At 55.3% G+C, this 25,010-nt stretch overlaps 1 protein-coding gene across 1 annotated transcript; it reads left to right on the top strand.

Annotated features, from left to right (window-relative positions):
- Positions 1-8,760: 8,760 nt before the first annotated feature.
- RSPO1 (R-spondin 1) lies at positions 8,761-23,603 on the top strand. The gene is made up of 5 exons (XM_069477700.1): positions 8,761-8,854; positions 19,592-19,783; positions 22,048-22,197; positions 22,484-22,672; positions 23,434-23,603. Exons 1-5 carry the CDS (start codon positions 8,761-8,763, stop codon positions 23,601-23,603), a joined length of 795 nt encoding a protein of 264 aa, XP_069333801.1.
- Positions 23,604-25,010: the final 1,407 nt, after the last annotated feature.

Raw genomic sequence — 25,010 nt, 5'->3', positions numbered from 1 at the left:
GACCAGGAGAGGCTTAGGAAGACAGACCGTGTGATATTCATTTCTCTGCCCTCCCTTCCCAGCCTAGTGCCTGGTATACAGTGGTACTCAGTTCCTGTTCAATGAATGCAATGACAAACCTATTGCTAATAACAACAGCCAGCAAGGACTAAGTACTTACTATGTTCCTAACACTGTGCTAAGCTCTTTAAATGTATTACCTTATGTTACTCCCATAAGAACAGTGGTGGTTAGATATTGTTACTGTCCCTGTTTTACAGATGAGGAAACTGAGGCTCAAGGAGGTGAAGTGACTTGCCCAAGGACATTAAACTAGTCAGTGGTGGAGAGAGGCTTCAAACTCAGGGCTAATTCCCGTGCCCCTGCTCTTCACCACAATGCTATATTGCCTCTGTGAAAGAGAGAATGGTAAGATCTCAGAGAACAGGCTCATGGAGACCAGGGTTTGCTGAGGAGTCTGTGATAAAGTGACAATAACAAAGTCAGCGTTAGCCCTTCTTTGGTGCTGACAGAGTTCTAATTTTGTCTGTGTATACCCTCCCCCAGCTAATTCAGGTAAATCCTGACTGTTCTAAACTAATTTTAGTAGCATCATGCCTCTTATCTGTTGGCATGTAATACTGTTAACTGTTAAAAACAGACCTCTGGACTTGGTGGGTGAAGATGTAGTGCCTGGAGCTGCTGCAGCCACTTTTGCTCATGAGGGCAGTAGCCAAAACAGTGAGGGTGATAGAATGAGAATATAGGAAATGTGATTCTTCATGGGGTTGTTGAACTACTGGATCATTCATATGTCAGCTCTTCTTTTTTTTTTTTTTTTTGAGACAGAGTCTCACTGTGTTGCCCAGGCTAGAGTGAGTGCCGTGGCGTCAGCTTAGCTCACAGCAACCTCAGACTCCTGGGCTTAAGCGATCCTACTGCCTCAGCCTCCCAAGTAGCTGGGACTACAGGCATGCACCACCATGCCCGGCTAATTTTTTCTATATATATTTTTAGCTGTCCATATAATTTCTTTCTATTTTTAGTAGAGATGGGGTCTCGCTCTTGCTCAGGCTGGTCTCGAACTCCTGAGCTCAAACGATCCGCCCACTTCGGCCTCCCAGAGTGCTAGGATTACAGGCGTGAGCCACCGCGCCCGGCCTGTCAGCTCTTCTTGATACACGAAGTCATAAATCACTCTATTGTCTAAGCTATTTTGACTTGGTCTTCTATTAATTGTAGCTGAAAATATTATGATACAGTGATAATGCAGGTGGTAAAATAGTTCTTGCCTTGCAAAGTGACATAAATGATGAGGAACTTGGCTAATCTCTAGGAGCTACTGCCTTGGCTCGAGGCCACTGACCTTTGGTCTTCCAGTGAGAATGATGATCTTGAGGGGTGAGTAGTGACAGTGACCTGGGACATCATCTGAGTAAGCCTGTAGGACCTACAAAAGGTACAGTCCTGGCCGTCTGGGGGTTCAGTCCACTGAACATTGATTAAGTATGTCCAATGTGCTGGGATCATAAGGACAAATCAGACACAGTCTCTGCCCTTGAGGAACTTGAGTGAGGCAGAGAGAAGATCGCAGGCCAATGATGAGTGACAAACAGGTCTACACAAGGTCTGGTGCCTGACTTGCAAGGTGGCCAGGTAAAACTTCATGTAGGCATTTCAAAAAATGATAAGAGAAGGGTTAGGGAAAAAGACATTTTGAGGCAGAATGAACAGCATGTGCAAACCTAGGGTAACACAACTTTCTCAGGGAAACTACAAGTCATTTGGCATAACCTGAACTGGGCTGGCCACTTAAAAGTCCTATGTCTCTGAGCAATTTACCTGATGTCTCTGAGGCTCAGAATTCACATTTATAAGAAAAAAGAAAAAAAAAACAACAAAGAAAAGAAAAAAGAAACGAGAATGGTTGCGAAATTAGGTAACAGAATATATATGTGACGTACAGTGTTTGGCACACATTAGGTGCACGGGCAATGCTCTTTATAACGCACCCGCTATCATCACATGGTTCCAATTCATTATCTCCTCTGACCCAGGTGGCTTTCTTCCCCTTCTCACTCATTCCTGAGCCCAGTAGCGAGGCCCCCTAACTCCCACGGACTTTTCCTCAGGCAGGAAACCCGAGCCCACTGCCTGGCCTAAGACAGCTTCTAGGGCTGGGTGGTTTGTGTTATTTCTTCTCTTCTCTCTCTCTTTTTTCCCCTAAACGCAACAAAATAAAACCAAACAAAAAGCCCAACGCCTGGCGTGGCTTGTCAGGGAGTTATGCAAGTGTGTAAAAAAATAAAATAAAATAAACATTGAGTTTTTGGCATTTGGGGCTGTTTGATGAGGCACGGAGTGGAGCCAAGGGCCCGTTAGATGCAGGGAAGGCTCACGGCAGAGGGGAGAGGGGAGGGACGGGGTGGGGGTTTGGAGGGGGTCCCTGGACCAACTCGGAAATGGCTGTTTGCCTCCTGCAAACTTGGCAACTGTTTGGCTGAATGAACCCAGACACCGGGCATTGGGGACCCAAGCGCTCCACTTTCTCTGGCCGTCCACCATCCCAGTTCCCTGGTCATCAGGACACTCCAGGGATCATTCCATCCATTCCCTTGTCATTGTCAACGACCCTGTGCCCCTGTCTCAATAGACAGGGCTCCCTCCTCCTCTCCTAAGGAGATTCCACAGTCTGTCTTGATTACTCACCCTCATGAGTACAGCTCTTCTGCTCTAGCTTAACTCCCGCTAATGATAGTTTTAGCCCATTTTCCTTTCCCCGTCGGAGGTGAAGCTGCGGAACAGCCGTTTGCTACCCTAAGAAGTGTCTCCTTCCCTCCGTTCTTCAGGCTTGACTTCAACATCATCCAGGTCACTGCAGGTGTCTGTGGCCCTTCCAGACGCATTCCACAGACATTTCTAGAGTTTCTACCAATAACCAGGATTGTGCATCCTTCATTTCACTGAACCCTCGAAACAGATGAGAACCCTGAGGCCCAGAGACGTTAAGTAACTTGGTCATGGCCACACAGCTGGTAAGTGATGGGGCAGGGATTTGAGTCGAGGTTTTATTCTGTCATCTTCCTCACTCTCATATAGTAGCTGCGTGAGGAGGTGTCCTCACCTGGGTCCCCAAGGGCTTAGTATTTCTTCCTAACTGGGAAGATGCTCTGAAGACTTGACCCCGAAAGGGAGGAAGGTGTGGCCAGGACCACAGGGCTCTGTTGAGCCTGTTCCTTGTCACTTTCCAGGTTCCTGATGGGGAAGCTGAGGTTTCACGATGGTCCCTGGCGGTGTTCTCACCCCAAGATGCGCGGAGCTGCTGCCGGTTGTCCGGCTGCGTGGAATCCCCGGGGTGCGGGGTCGGAGAGGGGCCTAGGGCAGAGGGTCTGCTCCAGGGTCCCGAGGACTCGTCCCTCCGCCAGCCTTGCGCTCAGAGAGCAGCGCGCCAGCTTCGGGCAAGGGACTCCCGGGCCGGCGCTCCAGTCCGTTTTTTCTTGCGGATCCCTGGAAGGGGGGCCGGCTCGGGGGTGGGACTGCAAAGGGGGGGATTCCCTCCCTCGTGCTCGCAGAGGACTGGCCCCTCTCCGGGCTGGAAGCTCCGGCCGAGCGGAGGCGCGACGGAGAGCAGGAGCGCAGGGCGGAGAGCCGGGAGCGGCCAGCCGGCGCGGGGCATCAGCCCGTGTGCCGCGGAGAGCGGGGGCCGCACCGAGCCGCCCGGAGGACCGATGTGCCGGGTGGGGCGCTGGCCCCGAGGGCGTGCGCCGTCCGCAGATTGAGCAACTTGGGAACGGGCGGGCGGAGCGCGGGCGAGCGGGGCGCCCAGGACAGTCCTGCGGCGGGTGGGTGAGCGGGCCGCGCCCTCGCCCCTCCCGGGCCTGCCCCTCCGCAGCTGGCAGCACCGAGGTGAGTCCCCTCTTAGCTGTCCCGCTCCCCTCCCTGGCGGCCCCCTCCCCGGGAGCAGGGGAGCGGCAGGCCCTGCGGTCGGGTCTTGTTCGAGCTGGGTGCGGGGGTGGGGGAGACAGCAAGAGGAAGGGGAGTCCGACTGCTGTGAGCAGTGAGCAGGAGAGGGCACCTCCTGGACGCCCTCCTGCAAGTCCTGCTGCCGCCGTCATCCCTCGGGTGGTCATCCTCACTGGCTGTGCTCACTTCCCCCCTCCGACCCAGAAGTTCTTGATGCCTAGTCTCGTGGCCTCGGATTCCCCCCAGCCCCACGGTCCTTAGTGACCCCCACCCCAGTCCCACAGCCCAGGCCCGGGTTCGACGTGGCAGGCAGCACAACCGTCGGCCCGGTGCTGGTGCGCAGCGAGGTGGCGCGGCTCCTTGGCGCGTGGGGTCGGGCGCTGAGGGACGGATGGCATAGCTTAGCTGGGGAGAGGTGGGAGCTATGTTCGCCTGGGGCTCCTAGGACGGCAGAGACGGATTGAGTACGAGTGCCTGGGAGCAGGAGTTTTCTTGGGAAACTGGCCTCTCTGACTTGAACAGCTCTCTTGGCTCTTGGGGGGCAGCCAGGGGGACCTCAGGTGCGCCTCTCCCTCGGCACCTGTTGGGGCCTCTCCGACATAGTGGGAAGGGAAGAAGACTGTGCGCGCTTGGGACATGATGGAGAGGCGTGAAGGAACCTTTCTCTGCTGCCCTTGGTTTTGGGGGTGGGGGTACTGCCCCAGCACCTGGCTAGGCTCTGGCTCTGGCAGACACAGGTCCGGCAGGCACGAACTTGGTCCCGCCCCCTGCCCGCAATTCTTCTACCCCTGCCTGCCAGCCTGCCCAGGGCGGCCAAAACTCCCCAGCCTTTAGCCTGTCCTGGGGAGGGCTAATGAGAAATTATCTGGATGGTTTACATTTTTGGGTCTGAATCTGGCCCCGGACGGAGTACCAATTTATCCTGATAGGGTTGCAGGCAAGAAGGTGAAAGTTATTCCTGCCCTCTGCCGAGATTTAGTCCCCAGCCTCAGCTCCACCCCCAGCTGTGTCCCCCCTCCCCATCCTGTGTCTTACCCTCTGGGGACCACGTGACCTCTCTTTGATCTCCCGCCCCAGCTCTGCCTCTGCCCCCAGCCCCTTCCCCAGCTCCGCAGGTCTACTCCCCAAGCTGGGATGTGCCCTACACACCTTGCCAACACCCAGTCCTGGGTATCAAACCCACCGGCTGGTCACTAACTAGGTTTGTGACGCCCAAGACCCTTCACCTCTCAGGGCCAGGTTTCTCCTCCTGCAAAGTGGGAGAGATTCTACCTTCCTCCTCCAGTTGTGAGGAGTAAGTGAGGGCCTAGCAGGAGGCAGGTGGTGGGAGGCACGTAATAGGTGTGACTCCCTCACCCCTACCCTGGCAGAGAGAAATGCCCTTCCTTTCCCCAACCGATGCCTGAGGCACTGCCTGCAGATCCCATTCTATCTCTGTAGAGCAATGAACTTCAGAGAGTGATCTGCCTGTGCCACACAGCGCAAGGCCCACAGGGAGTCAGCCAGAGGAACCGTAAGAGAAAGGAGTCACCAGTGCCTGTCTCCCCTCTCGTCCTTGTTGTCCCTGTCTGCAAGTGTGCGTGCGTGTGGGGCCAGGGACTAGCTGGAGGGATGTGGAGCCTCTCGGTCAGGGACTGTGGCCCTCTGGGGCCTTGGTACTGCAGGATTCCTAGTTCAAGACCTGGCCAGTGTTTAAAATCCGATTTCATATAAGTTCCTGAATTTTCCACTTCTCCTTTGAAAAATCAGAAGAGCTGGCACTACGCAGCCATTATTCCTGCCTGTCGTCCATCAGCTGGAGTTGCACAGCAACGCTTCCCGTAGATGGGGCATTGCCCTCCCCGGTGCCCTCTCCACATCCAGCTTCGATCATATCTGTTTCTTATATCCCTGGGACAGATGAGCTCTTAGGTCCTTCGCAGGGTTGGTTCTATATGTATTTTTTTCAAAAAGTGCTTGAAACTCTTCCCATCCCAGAGGTGAGGGAGACCACCAGCATCCTTTGCTCCGGTGAAATTCGCACCTGGATCCTCCTCACAACTTCCTGGCTGAGACGGTGGTTCCCCGGTGATCCAGGTGGGAGTGGGCCCGAAGATCTTCGCTGGCAAGAACGGGGTGAGTGTGTCAAGGGTCGGGCTGAGAGCTGGGACCTGGGAGGATTGAGGGGGAACGTGCAAGGGGAGTCAGGGGAGGGAGACAGAGGGAGCTAACATCTGTTGAGCACCAACACTGATGTGCCAGGCACCGTGCCGGGCAGGCACAAAGAGTGCAGAGATGCATAGACGACCTTTTCTGCCCCAAGAACCCCAGGGATACTGATCACACAGCAAGACCAAAGTCTCATAGACCCAGGGTTAACACCAAGTTTGTCTAATGTAGTCTTCTCCAGTGTCTGTCAAACATAAGGACTCATGGAACAGATCCACTGGGGGTCCCCAGACCTCAGTTTGAGAAATGCTGCTATTAAAGGTAAATCCTATCACTTTGAGTGGTTGCTTTGGTGCCAAGGCAATCAAACGTAAAAATAAATGCAAACGTGGAATTTGTATGAAGTGCTCGGTATTAAGGTTAGTATCTAGATGACATAGAAAATGTTCATACTGCTTTTTCTTTTTTTTTTCTTCTTTGCTAATTGACTTTGCAATAAACATACTGCTTTTAAAATGACCATTAGAATGTAGACACAAAATGAAGCTTTGGTCATAAAAATACAACAAATATTGAATCATCACACATGCCCAGAACCATCCTAAGCAGCTAGAGGTGTTAACTCATTTGTTATAAAAAACAACCACTCTCTTGCAGGTAAGGAAACAGGCTTAGACCAGCCAAACAACTAACCCAAAGTAACACAGCTAATAAGTAGCAGAGCCCACATTTGAAGCCAGGCAGTCTGGCTCAGAAGTTTATGCCCTTAACCATCATGTTGTGCAGCCAGTCTCTGAGACTATAGACTTGAGCCCGAAGACCCCAGTTGGATAAACCGCAGCTGGACACCCACAGTCTGCGTGTGCTGGAAGTGTGTAGTGGGGGCTGGGGAAGATAGGCTTTGGCAGGTCACGCAGGGAGTACCAGAGGGGTGTGGAGGGATTGGCAGCTGACGGGCATTTGGGGGTGGCTGGGGGCATCTCCGCTGGCTCCGGCCACAGCACCAGGTGGGATCCATCAGCCTCATGTAAACACTTCTCACAGGCAGCTTAACCACTTGAGTGTGTCTGGCCTTCAAAGCCAGTGGGAGAGGCCAAGGAGAGGGGTACCAAACTCCCTTAGGGGATAATGATTTATCTCCCGTGCAGGTGGGCTCTGCTGGGGCCTCCCTGACAGGCGAGGGAGTGGACTGGCACTGAGGAGCCTAGAGGGGAAAGGGCTGGGACGGGGGTGCGGGGCGGGGGCGCCTCCACTCCAGCTTCTCAGATTTCTCACTGGTAAGCCCAAAGTCAGCTGACTCTCAGAGTGAGCCTGTGAAGTAGTCATGCTTATCCCCATTTTATAGATGAGGAAACCGAGGTTCAAAGAGGCTAAATGACCTGTCCAAAGGCATCTCACCAGAGGATGGGAAGGCGATGCCCTGCAGAGCTTCCTGTGCTCAGACCCGAGCACTCACTGCTGTCTGGAGTCCCTGTGCAGCGTGGGTGGGTGTGCGGGGAAGTGTGGCAGGCCTCTGCTGTGAAAGTATACTGGGAGTGTCACAGAGTGTCACAGTGTGAGTGTGTGATCCCTGAGTGGGAAGCAGAGTTTTCATTCTCACTCCCAGGTTGGGCTCAGATGTCCAACTTCCCAGACACATCAGGGGAGGGACCAGCTCCCCTGCCCCCATCACCCCAGCCGGCCCTCGGGTCCAGAGACCTGGCTCTCGCTGGGCTGGGGGATTAGCCCCATTCTCTGTGTCTCTGGCCAGGGCGGGCATTGCTACCTCTTTTATCCTCTCACAAAGGCCAGGCCCGCCGGGCCTGCTGTGTCAGAGTTTCTGTGGCCGGGGGAAGCCTTACTTCCTTTTCTCCCGCCAAGCCCAGAGGGCCACGCAGAGTCTGCCAGTTTGTTAGGGGCCACTGCTTCAGCTCTAGGACAGGTGAAAGGCACATGGGTGGCTCAGCACTGGGAAGAGAAGGCTGATAGGGTCACTCATGGAAGGACAGAGAGAGAGAGAGCTCCTCTTCAAGAGACATGATGTTACTACAGCATGAGGTCTGTAGGACAGACTTAAAGAAGGACTTCCAGTGAGAGCTGGATAATATTAGGCAGGGGTGGGGCCAGCTGGCTCCCATTATTGAGAAATCATCAGTGATCCACAAGCCTGGTTGAGTGCCCACCATATTCTGGCTACTCAGGTAGCTGGGTCTAGTCCCAGGTCAGGGAATTCTGCAAGATTGGAAAAGGAGCAGATTCCTTCGAGAAGGGAGCTAGGTGGGTAACTTGAACATTCTGAGTTCTCACAGTCTTCTGGGTAGGGGACCGCATGGGAAGGTAGGAGACATAGGTGGGGGGGCCCATGGTACCACAGAACTAACCCTTCTCTCTCCTCCCCAACAGGTTGGTTTTTGGAGTAGTCTCCACTGACGTGGCAAAGAGATCTCCCATGTGATACTCCGGGGTGCCTTGGAGGAAGGCTCTCTCTGAGGACCTCCCTTTGAGCCGATGGAGAACTGGGCTCCCCATGCCCTCTCTGTCCCCAGCTGAGATTATGGTGGATTTGGGCTATGGCCCAGGCCTGGGCCTCCTGCTGCTGACCCAGCCCCGCAGGCGTTAGCAAGAGCCCTGTGCCATCCACCCTCCCAGAGACCACCCCTCCTCCCAGGGGCCTGGAGCTGGCGAGTGACTATGCGGCTTGGGCTGTGTGTGGTGGCCCTGGTTCTGAGCTGGATGCACCTGGCCATCGGCAGCCGTGGTATCAAGGGGAAGAGGCAGAGGCGGAGTAAGTAATGGAGCGGGCGGGGCCGCCGCTGGCCTTGGGAGTGGGAGGGGGCCACCGGGACTAGGGGGCCTTCGGGAGTTTTATTCCGTGATGACCCTTGCAGATTTCCACTCTGTCTATTGCAGCTTTGTAGATTACTCAGTAGATGATCCTGTTTGTGCATCACCCAGTTGGTGGATTAATTTGTTGAGATTACCCACTCTGTAGATTACTCACTTTGTCTATTTTCCCCTTTGTACACTCTGCTTTCTAGATTAACCCCTCTCTTGTGAGGACCCAGGTTGTGGATTATGCCCTTTGACATAACACCAGCTTTGTGCGGTATCCATGGAGATGCTTCCCTGGCCCCCGCCCCAGCGTGCTGGGCTCTCACCGCTGGAGGAGTTCAGGGATCCTTTCTTTCAGTGGTGGCTGGAGTGCAGCCCTCCAGCCCTTTGGGCCGGGAACTCTGCACAATTTGGCAGTGGGCAACAGGGCTTCCCCTACCTGGATCCTGGGGCAGGAACAGGGAAGTAGGGAGGGTGGTGAGACTGTGGGATCAGGGAGCTGCAGCTGGGATCGGGGCAGGCGGGCGGGCAGGGGTCTGGGCCTATCACCCGTCACACCAGAGCAGCTTCACTTTTCCCCACTTTCAGTAATGAGCTTCCACATAAGATGTCATTGGAAGAAAGGGTTCTCAGAGCTTTAGAAGAAAAGCTAAATTCTATCATTGCACAGATGCCAAGAAAGGGGAAGAAACAGGCCTCGGGACACACACAGTCAGTGTTGGAACTCAGGTCTCCTAATGCCTATGGGCCCAGTTTTCTTGAAAACAGAGTTCGATAGAGGGTGAGAGTACCCTGTGCCCACCCCCTGGCTAGGCGCTTCTTAGCCTCCGCTTTCTGTCTCCCGTGATGGGGGCCCGTATGTCGTGTGAGCAGCCACAGCGTGTGAGGGACCCATGCTAGGGAGAAGGTAGGGGCCCTAGAGCCCCAAGGTCCTCTCTCTTTCTATGTCCCCTCCAAAGAGATGCCACGCCCACAGGCAGGGAGTCTCCCTGGAGTCTTCACGTTTCCCGTAGGACCGAGGCCCACCAGTGAAGGCTGAAAGGCCGTGGAGTTTTGTTGGGTCTCCACGGGAGCGGCCAAGGCCAGAACTTAGCCTGGGGAGAGCAGCTCAGAGAATTGGTGAAGCTGAAAATCCCTGGCTTAACAAACAATTAGAGACGGTTAGGTTTAATCAGCAGCAAGGCCATGATTTGCCTCCCTCTCATCTGTTGTGGCCAGTATTTTGGACTCCATGGGCCAGATGCAGTTTAGCGGTTTATAATCAGTCTCCTCTATTTCCGAAATGAGAGAGAGAGAGGAACCATTCACACTCAGGCGACATGCATGAGTGGCTACGCTGACGCTCACACAGGCAGAGCCACACTCCCACTTAAACCAGGGGTCACAGACCTGAGTTCAAGTCTCTTGTACTTAAAAAAAAAAAAAAAAAGTACTGAACTGGGCATCAGAAAGGGCTTGGTCTTAGCAGTGGCCAATCTAATGTGGTGGTTTGGTGTGCCCATTTTCAGACAGCCACGTCTCACAGCCGTGGCAGCATGTGAGCCAGTTTTTACCACCAAGCGATGTGAGTAACAGACATCCTTGACCGTGAGAGTCAGGGTGGGGCGCGGCGAGGGTCCAGGATGGACGGAGGCTCAGAGAGGGATGAGAGTGTATGTTGTTAGGCAATGCTTGTCACCTGATAACTATAATAACCACAATCACAAAGCCGAAATGTGATTGTATAGGGATATAGTAAGGCTGACATCAGGTAATAGATATATATTTTTAATAAGCTCTGTAAAACATCAAGCTCCGTGTAGACTTCAGGATGCAAGCCATTGTTATATGAACAAAGTGTGGACCATTTTGCCCCGGATCTGTGGGGGCGCAGGGGAGGGAAGGAGGAGGACCAAGACACCTGTGTGTGGCCGCTCGGGGCTCTGTCAGTGTGGGAGGGCACAGGGTGGGCACAGGGCAGACTCAGGGCACAGGTAGGTGTGCTGTGCACCTCAGCCTCAGGGCTGTTGACTCTGTCTGACATCCCTCGACTGCAGGTCACTAGAGCCGCCAGAAGCCACCCAATATAACTCTGACCCTGAGCAGTACTCCAGTTTTGAACCCAGAAATGTCTAGTCTCAGAGTCTGGATGATATTCTCCCTACATGGATGGGGGAGAAGCTGAGCAAAGAACCTCTCTTTAGCTTTGAGTTGGGAAGTCCCTGGCAAGGCTGCTCCCTCCTCCCCTCCTCCCCCTCCTCCTCTCCGTCCCCCTCACCCTCTTCCCCCTTCTGCCCTTCTCCTCCCCTTCTCTTCCACCTTCTTCCCCTCCCCATCCCCCTCCCCTCCTCCCCTTCTTCCCCCTGCTCCTCCCTATCCTCCTTTCCCTCTCCTCTCCCTCTCCTCCTCCTCCCTTCCTCCTCCCCTCCTCCTCCTTGTCCCGTCTCCTCTTCCTCTCCTCCTCTGTCCTCTTCTCCCCCTCCTCCCCCTTCCCTTCATCCCCCTCCTCCTTCTCCACTCCCTGAGCCCCTCCTCACTCACCAAGCCCCTGTCTTCTCATGAGCTCTCACCCCTCTGGGTGCCTTTCCCATCTGGGGTCCCTGTACCTCATTGAGCCTCATCCCCATCCATTGCTCGCATGGAGCACTCCCCTCCCTGAGCCCCTTCTCCTCTCTGAGTCCTGGCCCTCCTTGAAGCCCTCATTCCTTCACTGAGCCCTGACTCCTCCAGAGCTGTGATCCTGATCCCGTTTTGCCCCTTCTTAGTAGCTCTCCCTCCATCTGGAGCTTCTACCCCCCCCCCCCCCCCCCGCCACGCTGACCACCCTGAGTCCCTCTTCCCTCACGGTCCTGCTCCTTCCTTGGGTGGTTCAGCAAATGTTCACTAGAACCTACAGAGGCTGGCCCTGGATTGCAGAATTGAATCCTGAGGCGCCTGCAAGCCGGTGGGGGGCGAGACCATTTCAACTGATGTCACGAATGCTTCGGCAGGAGGCAACCCTGGGGGCTGGGGGAGCCCAAGGGAGCTGGGAGGAGGCATGGAGTATTTGATTACGAAGTGGGGTGCAGCTAGGAGTAGCTGGGGAAATGATTTGCCCGTGGGGTTCTGGGGGGCCCTAGGATTTTAACTGGAGAAGCTGCGCTTGCATCTGTTTCATACATTGGGGATCCTTTCTATTGAAAAGAAGGGTTCTGCTGCTAAAACAAAAAGCCCAATACGCATTAGGATAGAGCCACAAAAGCTGTCTGGGGCCGAGGGAAGGGTCTTGGTAGAGGTCAGTTCATCACACTCTTGGTACTGGCCAGGCTGAGCAGTGTGGACTTGGCCTGCCTTGAGCTCTGGGTGATGAGGGGCCACTGGGAGGCTGTAATCAGGGGCACACATGCTCCAGCTGCAGTGCAGGCTGGGAGGAGGTGGCAGGAGGTGGCGGGAGGCAAGCAACCTAGGTAAAAGGCTGCTTGGCCCAGGGCAGAAAAAGTGAAGGTCTGAAGAACCCTGGATCTTCCCCGGAGGACATGCCCAGGGCTTGTTGAATGTGCAGCGGATGGCCCTGGGTACCAGGAGGCCACAGGGATAGACAGCTCCTGGGACAACGTGTGGCCCAGAAGGCTCTTGCCTGCCCCTTCCTCAGTCTCCTAACTGAGGCCCCACTCCCTGTCCGCCGAGCCCCGCCAACTGAACGCAGGTCTGTCTTACTGAATCTAGTTCCGCCAAGGCTCGAGTCCACCCCAAACCAAGGTCCTCAGTCCTCTGGGTCATGGCAAGTCTCTCCACCCACCTTGACCCTAACCCAGCCTACCCTGGGCCCCCCATTTCTGTGCAGCCCCAATCCTTACACTTTAGTGAATGATGCTCACTGAGATCTATCCACACACCAGCCCCTTCTAGAGCCCCTTGTCTCTCTCACTATACCCTCAACCCGACATCCCAGGGAGCCCTGTCCCCTCGTGGAGACTTACCCCTTCACTAGGCTCCCATTCAGAAACGACAGGCTCTGCCCTCCACAGCTCTTTCTAGAGGGAGAAAAAGACATGTTAGCAGATGATGACAATATAAGGTGATGTTTACCATGATAGATTCAAGTACTTGGGGCAGGGGAACACAGAGAAATGCTCCATTCAAACTTTGCAGGGAAGCGAGATCAGGGAAGACTTCCTGGAGGAAGTGACTTTAATTCTGAGGCTTGAAGGAGTCAGTCAGCCTCAGGAGGAGGCAGAAAGTCTTCCAGCCAGAAGGACCAACTTAAGCAAAGGCACAGAAGTGTGAGATAGTGTGATGTGTCCAGAAAAACAAAAATAGTTCAATATTGCTTAAAGGCAGTGTTGAGAGATGAGGCTGGTGGGATCAGCCCGTGAAAGCTTTTTAGGCCAGGCAGAGAGCGGGGTCTTAACAATGGAGGTGATGGACAGCCAGTGCTAGAGTTTAGGGAGGGCTGCGAAAACATCAGATTTTTGGTTTACAAAAGATCCCTGGAGACGAGGAAGGTGGAAAATGGAAGAAGTGAAGCCCCTGAGAGGGGCTGTGAGGCAGAGCCATCCTTCAGGGAGCGGCAGGGGCGGGGCCGCCTGGAACAAGTCCTCTCCTTGCCCAGGGCTGGAGGAGGCTGGGAGCAGGGGGACTAGGAGGGCGTAGACGTGCCGGATCAGTGAAGCAGGCTGGGAAGCAGTGTGCTCTGAAGCCAAGGGAGTGGGGTGGCTGGGTGGGAAGGGCAGAGCTGTGTGTGTGTGTGTGTGTGTGTGTGAAGTTGGGAAGGAGGCTCCCTCCCCACTGAGCCCCCAGGCCCTCACCAAGCCCACCCGGCCTCCTCAGCCAGGCTTGCACCCCTATGAGGCTGCCTCCCCTGAACGCCACCTCTTACGACAGGCAAGCGGGGGGCGGGGGGAAGCTTCTTGCATCCAAGTCCTCACACCCCCGTCCGACCACGCCCTTCCACAGCCTTTCCTCCCCATTAGAGTACCTGAAGCCCTGCTTCCCATTTGGTGGCCACTCTGGGATGGTCAGGGCCTTGGAGCCTTTGCACGGGCTGCTCCTCCTGTGTGGCACCCCCTTGCCCTAGGCTGCGGGGTCAGGAGTGCACGCTGCCACTCCTCTGCCCATTCTGCAGCACGTCAGTGGCCCTGCTTGCCCCCTCCCTGGGTGGGCCTTTGTGGCTATTCCTGCGCGGCCCAGCTCCTAGCACTTCTGGGCACCTGTGAGGTGGGCAGCAAGCGTCTGTATGAATGAGTGTTGGTTTTCCCCTTTGACTCATTAGGCATCCCCCGAAACACGAGCCATCTTCCTCGGACCCTCCATTCAAGGCCATATTCCTACTGTGGAGCCCCCTCCCCCAGCTCTCCACCTCCTCACTGCCTCACTGAGCTCAGACAACCTTTTGGTCTCTGTCCCCTGATCGACCTCCCTTTCCTCCCTGAACTGACCCCTGCCTCTCCCTGAGCTGCATCCTCCTCTGAGCCCCCAGCCCTCATGGAGCTCAGCTGCCCAGTCCCTTGTCCCCGAGTCTGGCCCCTGGTCCCTGCCCTGACCAAGGCTGAACTCACCCCTAAGCTCTGCCCCGTGGCCCTGCTGTGTCCCCACATCCCCCGCCACTGACCCTCGGAATCACATCCCCACCCCAACTGTCTCCTCTCGGGCTCTCTCTGTGCTCTCTGGTTTTCTTCTCTGCCCCTCTCCTTGCTTTGTCCCCGCCTCCTTCCCTTCCACTCGCCCTCAGCACACTGTGGTTTGCCCTGGTCCCCACCTTTCCACCCAACCTGCCCTTCTCAAGGTCACCCCATCAGTGACCGCTAATCATCGAGTCTCGTAGGTTTGCTTCGGAGCTCTCCAGCCTCAGCCTCCTCCCAGCCCTGGCCCCTGAAGACCTCTCCCTTTTGATGTGGCTCCTGTCACCTCTCCCTCTCAGTCTCTCCGAGGGTCCTTCTCCGCTTCCTGCCTGGGCCCCCTTCCTCTGCTTAGCTGTTGGGTGCGGGTGTTGCCTGGGGCTCAGCCTCTTCCTGGGGCTGCCCGTCCCGTGGCCTAACCAGCAATGACAGCCCGCCCAGACTGCCCCCGGTTCTCTCCTCCCTCCACGCCAGCTTCTGGAAGGGGCAGCGCTACTTCCTCCCTCTACCGCCTCACCTGCCTTTTACTCCTCAAACACTGCCCTCTGCGTCCATCCATCCCCGCCGCCCACAACCTGTAGGGTGCCAGATCCCTATGTGGCATCTCAGCAGCAGCTGGCGTGTTGGCGCCTCCCTCTTCCATCAAGTGTGGTCTTCCACTATGATCCTCTGTGTGCCCTGCCAAGGCCTTTTTCTGTCCTCCTCTTAAATGTCTAATTCTTCTCTCACCCTCTGGACCCACTCTTCTTGCTGTCCTGGGCCCACCGGCCTGTGGTGGCTGTTTTCACATTCAGGACTCCATATCTCAATATTTCCAGCCAAAATATTTCTCTTGAGTTCCAGACCCACGTGTTCAACTGCCCAATACACACCTCCCCCTGGATGTCCCACAGGAACCGCAAGCCTGACACGTTTAACACTTGGCAACTCATCATTCTCCCACCCAAGCCCACTCCTCCTCCTGTGGTCCATCTGTCAGGGAAGGGCCGACGGCCACCCTGTTTACACAAGCCCAACTTCTTGGAGTCACCTTGACTTGTGCTTGGCCCCATCTGCCACCCTACGTCCAGTCCACCCCTTGTCTTTTTGGCCCTGCCGCCTGGCTGTCGCACCTATCTGCTCCTTCCCTCCTCTTAGCTCAGCCTGAGCTCTCCTGACCTGGACTCGTATCATGGGAGTCATCTGCCTGCACTTCTGCTCTCCCACAAACCATTCTCCACTCTATGAGTGATCTTTCTAGAATGCGATCCTGACCACGCCTCCTACTGTAAACCCCCCAGCGATCCCCCTTTGCCTTCAGGATAGTGTCTGGCCTCCTTCATCCGGGCTGAAGACCCTTCCTTGTCCAGCCCCTGCTTCCCTCCCCAGGCTCCTGTCTGATCTCTCGCTCCCCACTCCAGCCGTGCTGCACTGATCGTGGGTCCCCGTGCGCCACGCTTTCTCTGCCGTGTCACTGATAGTGCTGAAGGGAAATGCACGCAGAGACTCTGCTGATGGTTGAACTGGGGGTGGGCGTCGGGATTCTGAGAAGGCGGCTTTTGCAATCTGTCCTCAACAAAGGTGACAGCAAAGGAATAAAGGAGTATGGCAAGGTATCGAGAGAGCCGCACATGGCACACCCGGGCCACCTCACTTACTGAAACCAAGGCACAAACCAGGAGGGAGTATTCATGTCAACAATGAATTAAATAGAAACAGTGAGTGAGAGAGGATTCAGTATCTTTGAAGTGGAAATGGTACCTAAAATCTACAATGATTTAGTAATTTGTGATACAGCGAAATAAAAGCCCAAAGTAGAAGAAAAATAACGCCAAGGACTCCCTTATAAGCTCCAACACAGCATTTGAAGTACTTTTGCTCATACGATGACTATACCAACAAGAACAGTAGTAATTTTTAAATTGATTGAGTAATAGCAACATTGACTCTGTACAAATTCCTTTTTTCTTTTTTTTTTGAGACAGTCTCGCTCTGTTGCTCAGACTAGAGTGCCGTGGCATCATCATAGTTCATAGCAACCTTAAACTCCTGGGCTCAAGCAATCCTCCTGCCTCAGCCTCCCAAGTAGCTGGGACTACAGGCATGCACCACCATGTCTGGTTAATTTTTTAATTTTTTTAGAAACGGGGATCTCACTATGTTGCCCAGGCTGGCCTTGAACTTCTGGCCTCAAGCGATCCTCTTGCCTCAGCCTCCCAAAGTGCTGGGATTACAGATGTCTGCCACTGCACCTGGCCATAAATTCCATACTTAAAAAAAATGAGTCTAACCATATTTTCAGTTTCCATGCAACCTCGTATCATTCTCCCCTAGTTTTCTTACACTTTGCTCCCTCTGCCTGAAACACATACTGGCTGAGACATTTTGTTCAAGTCATTTAACCTCTCTTTCCGCCATCTATAAAAATGAGGACAATAAAAAAATTAAAAATAACAATAACAATAGTTCCTACCTTGTGGGTTGTTGTAAGATTTGCATGAGTTGTACTCATCAAACACTGAGAACAGAGCCTGCCACAGAATAAGTGCTTGACAGTTTGTTTTTTCTTTTTGAGACAGAGTCTCCCTCTGTCACCTGGGCTAGAGTGCCATGGCGTCAGCCTAGCTCACAGCATCCTGCCTCAGCCTCCCAAGTAGCTGGGACTCCAGGCACTTGCCATCATGCCCAACTCATTTTTTTGTTTCTATTTTTAGTTACCCAGCTAATTTTTTCTGTTTTTAGTAGAGATGGGGTCTCGCTCTTGCTCAGGCTGGTCTCGAACTCCTGAGCTCGAGCGATCCTCCCGCCCTGGCCTCCCAGAGTGCTAGGATTGCAGGCGTGAGCCATCCCCCAGGCCTGCTTTATGGTTAATAATACACTGCCACCGTTGTGGTCATTACTGTGTCGTCGTGATGATTGCTGTGTTTGTTATCGCCATCCTGCCTGTTACTTCTCACCCTCCTAACTCTTACATGTTCTCCTGTTCTGAAAGCAGGAGTCATTCCTGGAGCACACACTCCCCCCTCCCCCAGCAGCCCTCCAGAGTGAACATCTTTATCTTCCTTTCACAGGGGTGGAAGGGGAGGCGCACAGGATTCGGTGTTTTTCCCAGGCTCCCAGACTGGGAAATTGGTTCAAGGTCCCCCTGACTCCGAACCCTGAGCTCTGGGTCCGCTGTGCTGCGCCGTCTCCTGCCATCTCTACACTGGTGTTCGAGGCGCTCTGTCTGCAGCCTGTGTCCGCAGCTCCTCGCTGCGTGACTCCTCCTCAGTGGCTCATAACTGTTTCCCTTCCTCTCCTTCCATCTCCACGTGCTTCTCGTCCCATGGGGCTCTTTTCACGTCTGGCCTCATGGTTCGCCCAGACCATAGGCCGAACACCTGGGAATCACCCCAGCCTCCTCCCCTCCTCTGCACCTCGTAGCCACTATGGCCAGGCGGCGGCATTCCTCGAGCATCTCTCACATCTGTCTCCCTCCATCTCCACTGAACAGAGTTTTAAGACTTTCTCACCTCTCTAGATCACCTTCCTCCCAAACAGTCCTTCCATCCCTGATCTGCACTGGGCTGCCAGAGGAATCTTCCCAACATGTAAATTGCACCGGGTCTCACCCCTGCTTAAAAATCTCCTCCCTGCTGTCTAAATAGCTCTGAGAAGGTTCCCAGGAAAGCTCTGCAAAACAAGTGTTCTGTGGCCAAAATGTTTGGGAAATGCAACTCACTCTGTTCCTCCTTAAAGAGTCGCTCTACACAGGAATGTAATAAAGGTTGCAAGAGGACCCACGGTCAAGAATCTTCTTTAGATTTGTTTGAGCCACTGGGTCCTGGTCTCACCTGATACAGTAGCCTTTTCTCCACATCCTCCTATTAACGTGTGCGGAATCGTGCTCTGAGGAGCACTCTTTGGGAAATGTCACCTGGCAGGATCAGGTTCAAGTTCTTTAGCATGATTTAATATAAAGAAGGGACACTTTATCTTTCCCTCATTCTCCTCCCATTCTTACCTCCACCCCAGGTGATCTGCATTTCCCCCTTTTGGGGAGTTTTATACCTCGGTGGGGCTGTTCCTTGAGAGCCCCTGTCTCTACTTCCTAAAGGACAAATCTCTAATAATCCCCCAAGAGTTAGCCCCAGTGGCACCTCCTTTGTGAATCCTTTCACTCCTTTGTGGGTCCACTATGGCGTGGTTTGTGGTTGTCAGCTTTTACCTGTTTGTGGGTCTGTCTGCTCTGCTGAAAGATGAGTTCCTCCGCAGAGTGGCCGGCTCATTTCCTCCCTGTCCCGGGGGCCCACACTGCACGTGGTGCACGGCAGGGGCTCGGAGTGTTGGCTGAACAGTGAATGAAGGAATGCGATCAAAGGTCTGAGGCTCGGTGCTGGGACGGATGATCATGCCGCCTCCAACGGTGGTTCCAAGCCAGGGTTTCTCAGCCTCAGTGCCATTGACATTTTGGACCAAATAATTCTTTGCTGTGCCCTATGCGTTGTAGGATACTTAGCAGCATCCCTGACCTTTAGCCCCTTAATGCCAGTAGCAACCCCTCTCCCCAGGTGGGACAATCAAAAATGTCTCTAGGCATTGCCGAATGTCCCCTGGGGAGGAGCAAAATCATCCCTGGTTGAGACCACTGTTCTAGACATACAACAGTGGTCTTCCTGTCGCTGGGCAGATAGTCCTTTTCTCAGTTTAACTCTGTATCCCTCTTGTCCTTAAAACTTTCTCAGGGATTAAAAAAAAACAAACAAAAGAACACCTCCTTCCATGCCTGAGGGTGAATTTTTCTTGTTCTGGGGAGAGTAAGGGTAAGTTCCAGGAAGGGTGCAGCTTCAGTTGCTTCCCTGGGGATGGTGGAGCCAGCCTAGAGGGTGAGCTTGTGTCGTGCCTGGGGCTAGGGAGGCACATGGGACCCCTGGGCGCTTTACTCCAGGCGTCTGTGTTAGTTCTCTGGAGAGAGGACACTGGGGATGTTTATAAAGCAGCCTTGCAGAGAGCTGCCAGCCTGGCCCGTGCTTTCGGAGAAGCACATTCCTTCGGTGGAAGGAAACTCCAGTCTACTCACGTTCCGTTCTTGCGGGAGCCTGGAAAGATGGGGTCTCTTCTCTAGCCGCCTTCTCACCCTGGTTCCACCCTTGCAGTCAGTGCCGAGGGGAGCCAGGCCTGCGCCAAAGGCTGTGAGCTCTGCTCAGAGGTCAACGGCTGCCTCAAGTGCTCGCCCAAGCTGTTCATCCTGCTGGAGAGGAACGACATCCGCCAGGTGGGCGTCTGCTTGCCGTCCTGCCCGCCTGGCTACTTCGACGCCCGCAACCCCGACATGAACAAATGCATAAGTGAGTTGTGGGCAGGGCTGCAGGGGGCCCAGACGCTGCACTGCTGGGGGGTGCTTTGAGCCACTGGTGGTGGATGAGAGGAGTTGCGGGGGCGCCGGGGGGAGGGGAGGAGGCTCCCGATAGTATCCACTGCCAGCCAGGCATCTCCCACCCACGCTTCCAACCCAGTGTGTCCATACCAGAAACCCAGCTCCTCCCTCCGCACCTGCACCTACCTGTACTCCCGCAGGTCACTGTCTCATGTCCCAACCCATCACCTAAGCCACAGACCTCGCTTGTGCTGCCACCTCATCCATCCAGTCACTAGATCCTGCCCACTCATCTCCTTTCTGTCCTCTGCTGCTGTCTTACCCAGGTTCCCATCACCTCTCTCCTGGGCCATTGCAATCGCCTTTTGGGGGGGACAGAGTCTCACTCTGTTGCCCCGGTTAGAGTGCAGTGGCGTCATTGTAGCTCACTGCAACCTCAAACTCCTGGCTCAAGTGATCCTCTTGCCTCAGCCTCTGGAGTAGCTGGGACTACAGCACGATGATGCCTGGCCAATTTTTCTATTTTTAGTAGAGACGGTGTCTCGCTTTTGCTCAGGCTGGTCTCCAACTCCTGAGCTCAAGCAATGCTCCTGCCTCGGCCTCCCCGAGTGCTAGGATTACAGGTGTGAGCCACCGCGTCTGGCTTGCAATAGCCTTTTCAACTGTCCTCCAGCCCTCATCTGGTTCCCTGCAACCAGCCCGCTGCACTGCAGCCAGAAAGATGCTTCTGAGACACACAACCTGTCCCATCACACTTCTCCTTAAAACACTCTTGGCTCCGCACTGCAGGGACATGCACGCCCTGTTAGCACGCTCTCCCACCTCTTCTCCCCCGGTCTTCTGGCTCTGCGTTTCCATGCCAGCTACGGTTCCACGTGCTCCAAGGCACATGCTGTCTCCATCCCATCTCTGTAGCCGCAGCTGTGACACACACGGGGGACACACAGCGAACACTCTTGGGGGAACAATGCCAACACTCCCACCCATTTGTTCAGCACCTTGCAGTTCAGCGTGCATTTCCAGATCTCCTATCGGTTGAGTCTCACAACGACCTTTGGAGGGAGACAGGACAAAAGTGATGATGTCCTTCTTAGAGCTAGTAACATCAAGGCCCAAAGGGGAGATGACTGGCCCAGGGTTAGCAGACTGTGTTCTGATCTTAGCTCTGCTCCTCAGTCCCTGTGTGACCTTGGGCATGTCTCAACCTCTCAACACCTCATCTTTACAATGGGAATCCGTGTTTTCACCCTCTGGGGTTGTTGTGAGATGCACATGGGTCTGGCACTCAATATGTGGTAGCTGCTATTGTTCTTATTTTCCTTCCTATTTTGCTGGCAACCAAACCCAGGAATCAGAGAGTCAGGGAGGGAAGGGGGCAAGGGTGAGACCGAGATAAAGCCACAGAGGCCAGGAGGCGCAGAGGAGGGTGGGGGGCTTGTGAGGATGGAGGGGACCCTGGAGCTGCCCTCCTGGTCCTCAGGGCATTTGGGGTTGGGAGCTCCTGGCCGTGTCGGCTCCTGGGAAACTGGCAGCCTGGGCTGCAGGTGCCAGAGCCTGGGAGGGAGTCAGCCCTGCCCACACTCCGGGAAGGGAGAGGTTGTGAAAGACCCTGCCTGCTTCCAGCCAAGCCCTGTGCGGCTCACCCTCCCCCCATCCCCCCAGAGGAGAGAACTAGTAGGAGGGAACCAGGGAGGGACCCAGGAGTCCAACCAAGGTGGTTCCTGGAACTTAGCCTCGCACAGGGAGAGGAATTTGCCCTGGGATTGCTCCCACTCCTCCGAGCAGATTCCTTCGGCCCCAGGCAGGAGGAGAAAACCAGGGTCTGGGATGTGGTGGATGCCCAGCATTGCCGCTCTCTGGGGGTCATTCGATCTCAGCTCAACTCTGACTAGGGTGGCCCTCGGGATGCCATGAGATGCTGAAACACTCCTCTCCCACCCCACCGAGCCCTCAGGGCCTCACCCTCCTCCTCCCTGGGGCCTAACCTTGGGTTCCAGGGCCTGAGCCCGGGTTCAGGTTGGGTTGGCAGATGGCAACAAGAGTCCCTAGCTGGCCCCACTTCAGCGCCTCCCCCCGCCTGCCCTTGCCCTTCCTGCCTCCCCTCCCACACCCCCTCCGCAGTCATCACAGCCCCTCCGTGTGGGTGGGAGTGGACGGGAGGGCACTGGGGCTGGGGCGGGGAGGGGAAATGTCCACTCCAGGCTGGGCCAGAAGCCCGATCTGTTCTCTCCTCAGAATGCAAGATTGAGCACTGCGAGGCCTGCTTCAGCCACAACTTCTGCACCAAGTGTAAGGAGGGCTTGTACTTGCACAAGGGCCGCTGCTATCCGGCCTGTCCTGAGGGCTCCTCGGCTGCCAATGGCACCATGGAGTGCAGCAGTCCTGGTAAGCTGTGGCGGGCACCACAGGTAGAGGGTGTGGGACCCCAGGAGGAGGGGCAGGGTGGGGTCTGGCCGGGGAGCGTGTGGCCGGGGCACTGTGCCAGGAGAGCTGACCCCACCACCACCTTCTGGGGTTTCTCTGAGGACTTTCCTGCCCTCTGGGCTGAAGCTGCCTTCACCCTGAGGCCCAGGCAGAGGGCGGTGGGGGAGGCTCCCTGGGGTACTCTGGGCGCTGGAAGATGTGCCCCCGCCACATCTTCCTTCTCTCCTCCCCCCTCTCTTGCTGGCAGCACAATGTGAAATGAGCGAGTGGTCCCCATGGGGGCCCTGCTCCAAGAAGAAGAAGCTCTGTGGTTTCCGGAGGGGCTCTGAGGAGCGGACACGCAGGGTGCTCCATGCCCCTGGGGGGGACCGCGCCACCTGCTCTGACACCAAGGAGACCCGGAAGTGCACAGTGCGGAGGGTGCCGTGTCCTGAGGGTGAGCTGCAGCCTCTGCTTCCTTGGGGTCGGGGCTCAGGCGCCAGCCACGCAGGTCCCGTCATCTCTGCTCAGGAGGGGGCCTCAGGGCAAGGCCAGACAGTGTCAACTTGAGACTCGTGCCCCCATGCTGTTCCAGCCAGGTGCCATGGCCTGGCAGAGTGGTGCCCCAGAACTCTGTGTCGGCGGCTGTAAGCTCTGTGGTCAATATCCCTCCAGTTTCTTCATTTCTCCTGAGCCAGTGGACGTCCAGGCTAGAGGGGCCCCCAGAGGTCAGATGTGGGGGTGGAAAGGGGCACTGAGATCCAGAGAGGTGTAGTGGTTCCACCAAGGTCACACGGCCTGCAGTTAGCAGTGAGATGGCTGCTGCTTAGTTGCCTGGCCCCAGAGGCAGCCAATGTGCGCCGGGGTCTGGGGGGCTGTCCCGTCTCTCCTGAGGGCTGCACGGAACACCTGGGCAGTACTCTTGGCCCACTGGCATCCAAGATCTGAGGAAGCCACAGGGAAGAGGATGGTGTCTGGCATGCACTGAGGGTTGGAGGGTGGCAAGGCCTTGGGATCCCCTCTCAGTGCCCATGCTGCAGAGTCCTCTGAAGAGGCTGCTGGTCAGAGGAGGCCTCCAGGTGACCGACAGCATCCCCAGGCCTCCTTCCTGCCTCGCCCCCCCAGCTTCCTTGCATTCCTCTCCCAGGGCCCTTGGCCAGGCCCAGGTCCTCCCCGCACATCCTTGGTTGACTCTTCCTGCTGTTCGGGCTGTTGCAGGGCAGAAGAGGAGGAAGGGAGGCCAGGGCCGACGCGACAACGCCAACAGGAACCTGGCCAGGAAGGAGAGCAAGGAGGGGGGTGCTGGCTCTCGGAGACGCAAGGGGCAGCAACAGCAGCAGCAGCAGCAAGGGACGGTGGGGCCACTCACGTCTGTGGGGCCCACCTAGGGACGTGGTCCAGCCTCCAGGCCCATGCAGGAGTCCAGCGCTGCTCCGTGTGATGAAAGCTTTCCTGAATTGGAGCGTCAGGGGCAACACGTGCACACACACTCGATCCATCCATGCACACACAGACACACACACACCTGCCATGTCCAAATATGCAACCATACATACACGCACACACGTGATGCGTGTGCGCACACACAACTGAAGCCACCAGAAGACACTTCCATTCCTCGGGCCCAGCAGTACACGCTTGGTTTACAAAGCTCCCAGCGGACGTGTCAGAGAGAATGTTTTCCGGCATCCAAGCCCAAACGTTGGGGAGTGGAGCCTTCTGGCAGAGCTGCTGGGATTGGACCTGCGGGTGTGGCAGATGCCAAAGCTTGAGGACTGCTGGGGCCCCGGGGGGAGAAGTGTTCTTCCTACCCTGTTCGGCACGGCCAGCTGCGTGACTTTATCGTTGGAGAGTCCTGTTACACATCCATGGTACTTACCAGGGCTGACCTGACTCTGAAAACTGCTTAAAGGTTTATTTCAAATTAAAACCAAAATCAACGACAGCAGTAGCCACAGGCACCACGTTCCTTTTCAGGGTGCAAGGATTGGTGAGGTACGGACAGGAGCAAGAAGGGACAGGGCTGAATTTGCAGAGACCCCTCGTAGCCTCCTCCACAGAGGGTGCGCAGCAGGAAGACAGCGTTGGGGCCACTCTGAGGGCTGTAAACAGGTTCTCCACATCCTCGTTACTCGGAATGTGGTCTGCGGACCAGCAGCAATGTTGCCACTGGGCAGCTTGTTGGGAGTGAGAATCTTGGGTCCCATCCCAGAGCTGAGGAGCCAGCATCTGCATTTTAACAATATTCTAGATGACTGGCATGTACATCTAAGTTTGAGAAGTGCTGCTCTAATTACCCCTAAGGATGGAACAAAGAGCCCCAGCCAGCTTGCAGCAGGAGGGATTGTGGTCAGCTATAAGGGAGGACTTCCAGTCAGGGAAAGGCAGAATCTGTATACTGAAGGCTATGGCGGCCCTCCTAGGGAAGGGAGTGCATGGCTCTCTGAGGCAGTTGGCGATAGTCCTGCCCAAAGTCAGGGCAGTGGATGGAATGAGTTCTTGTAGCATTCTGAAGTGCATGCCGGGTTCTGGGCTACGTGTTTGGCTTCCAGTGGGGAGCCAGACAGACACAGGCCTTGCTCTCATGGAGCTCTGAGGTGAGTCGGGGAGACAGGCAGGCATCAAGCAATCGCACAAACAAACATAATTACAAAAGGTTGGAGTCAAGGGTGAGCAACCACTGGCACATACAGGTAGCTGTGAAAGTGAATAAAATGGAATAAAAATAAAAGACTTTATCTCAGGGAGGCATGATATTTAAGCCAAATTCTGAAGGATGGGCAGAAGGATTGAAG

The sequence above is a fragment of the Eulemur rufifrons genome, chromosome 8 (genome assembly GCF_041146395.1).
Source record: "Eulemur rufifrons isolate Redbay chromosome 8, OSU_ERuf_1, whole genome shotgun sequence".
Lineage (NCBI taxonomy): Eukaryota > Metazoa > Chordata > Mammalia > Primates > Lemuridae > Eulemur > Eulemur rufifrons.
This window is presented reverse-complemented; position numbering and strand designations above follow the sequence as displayed.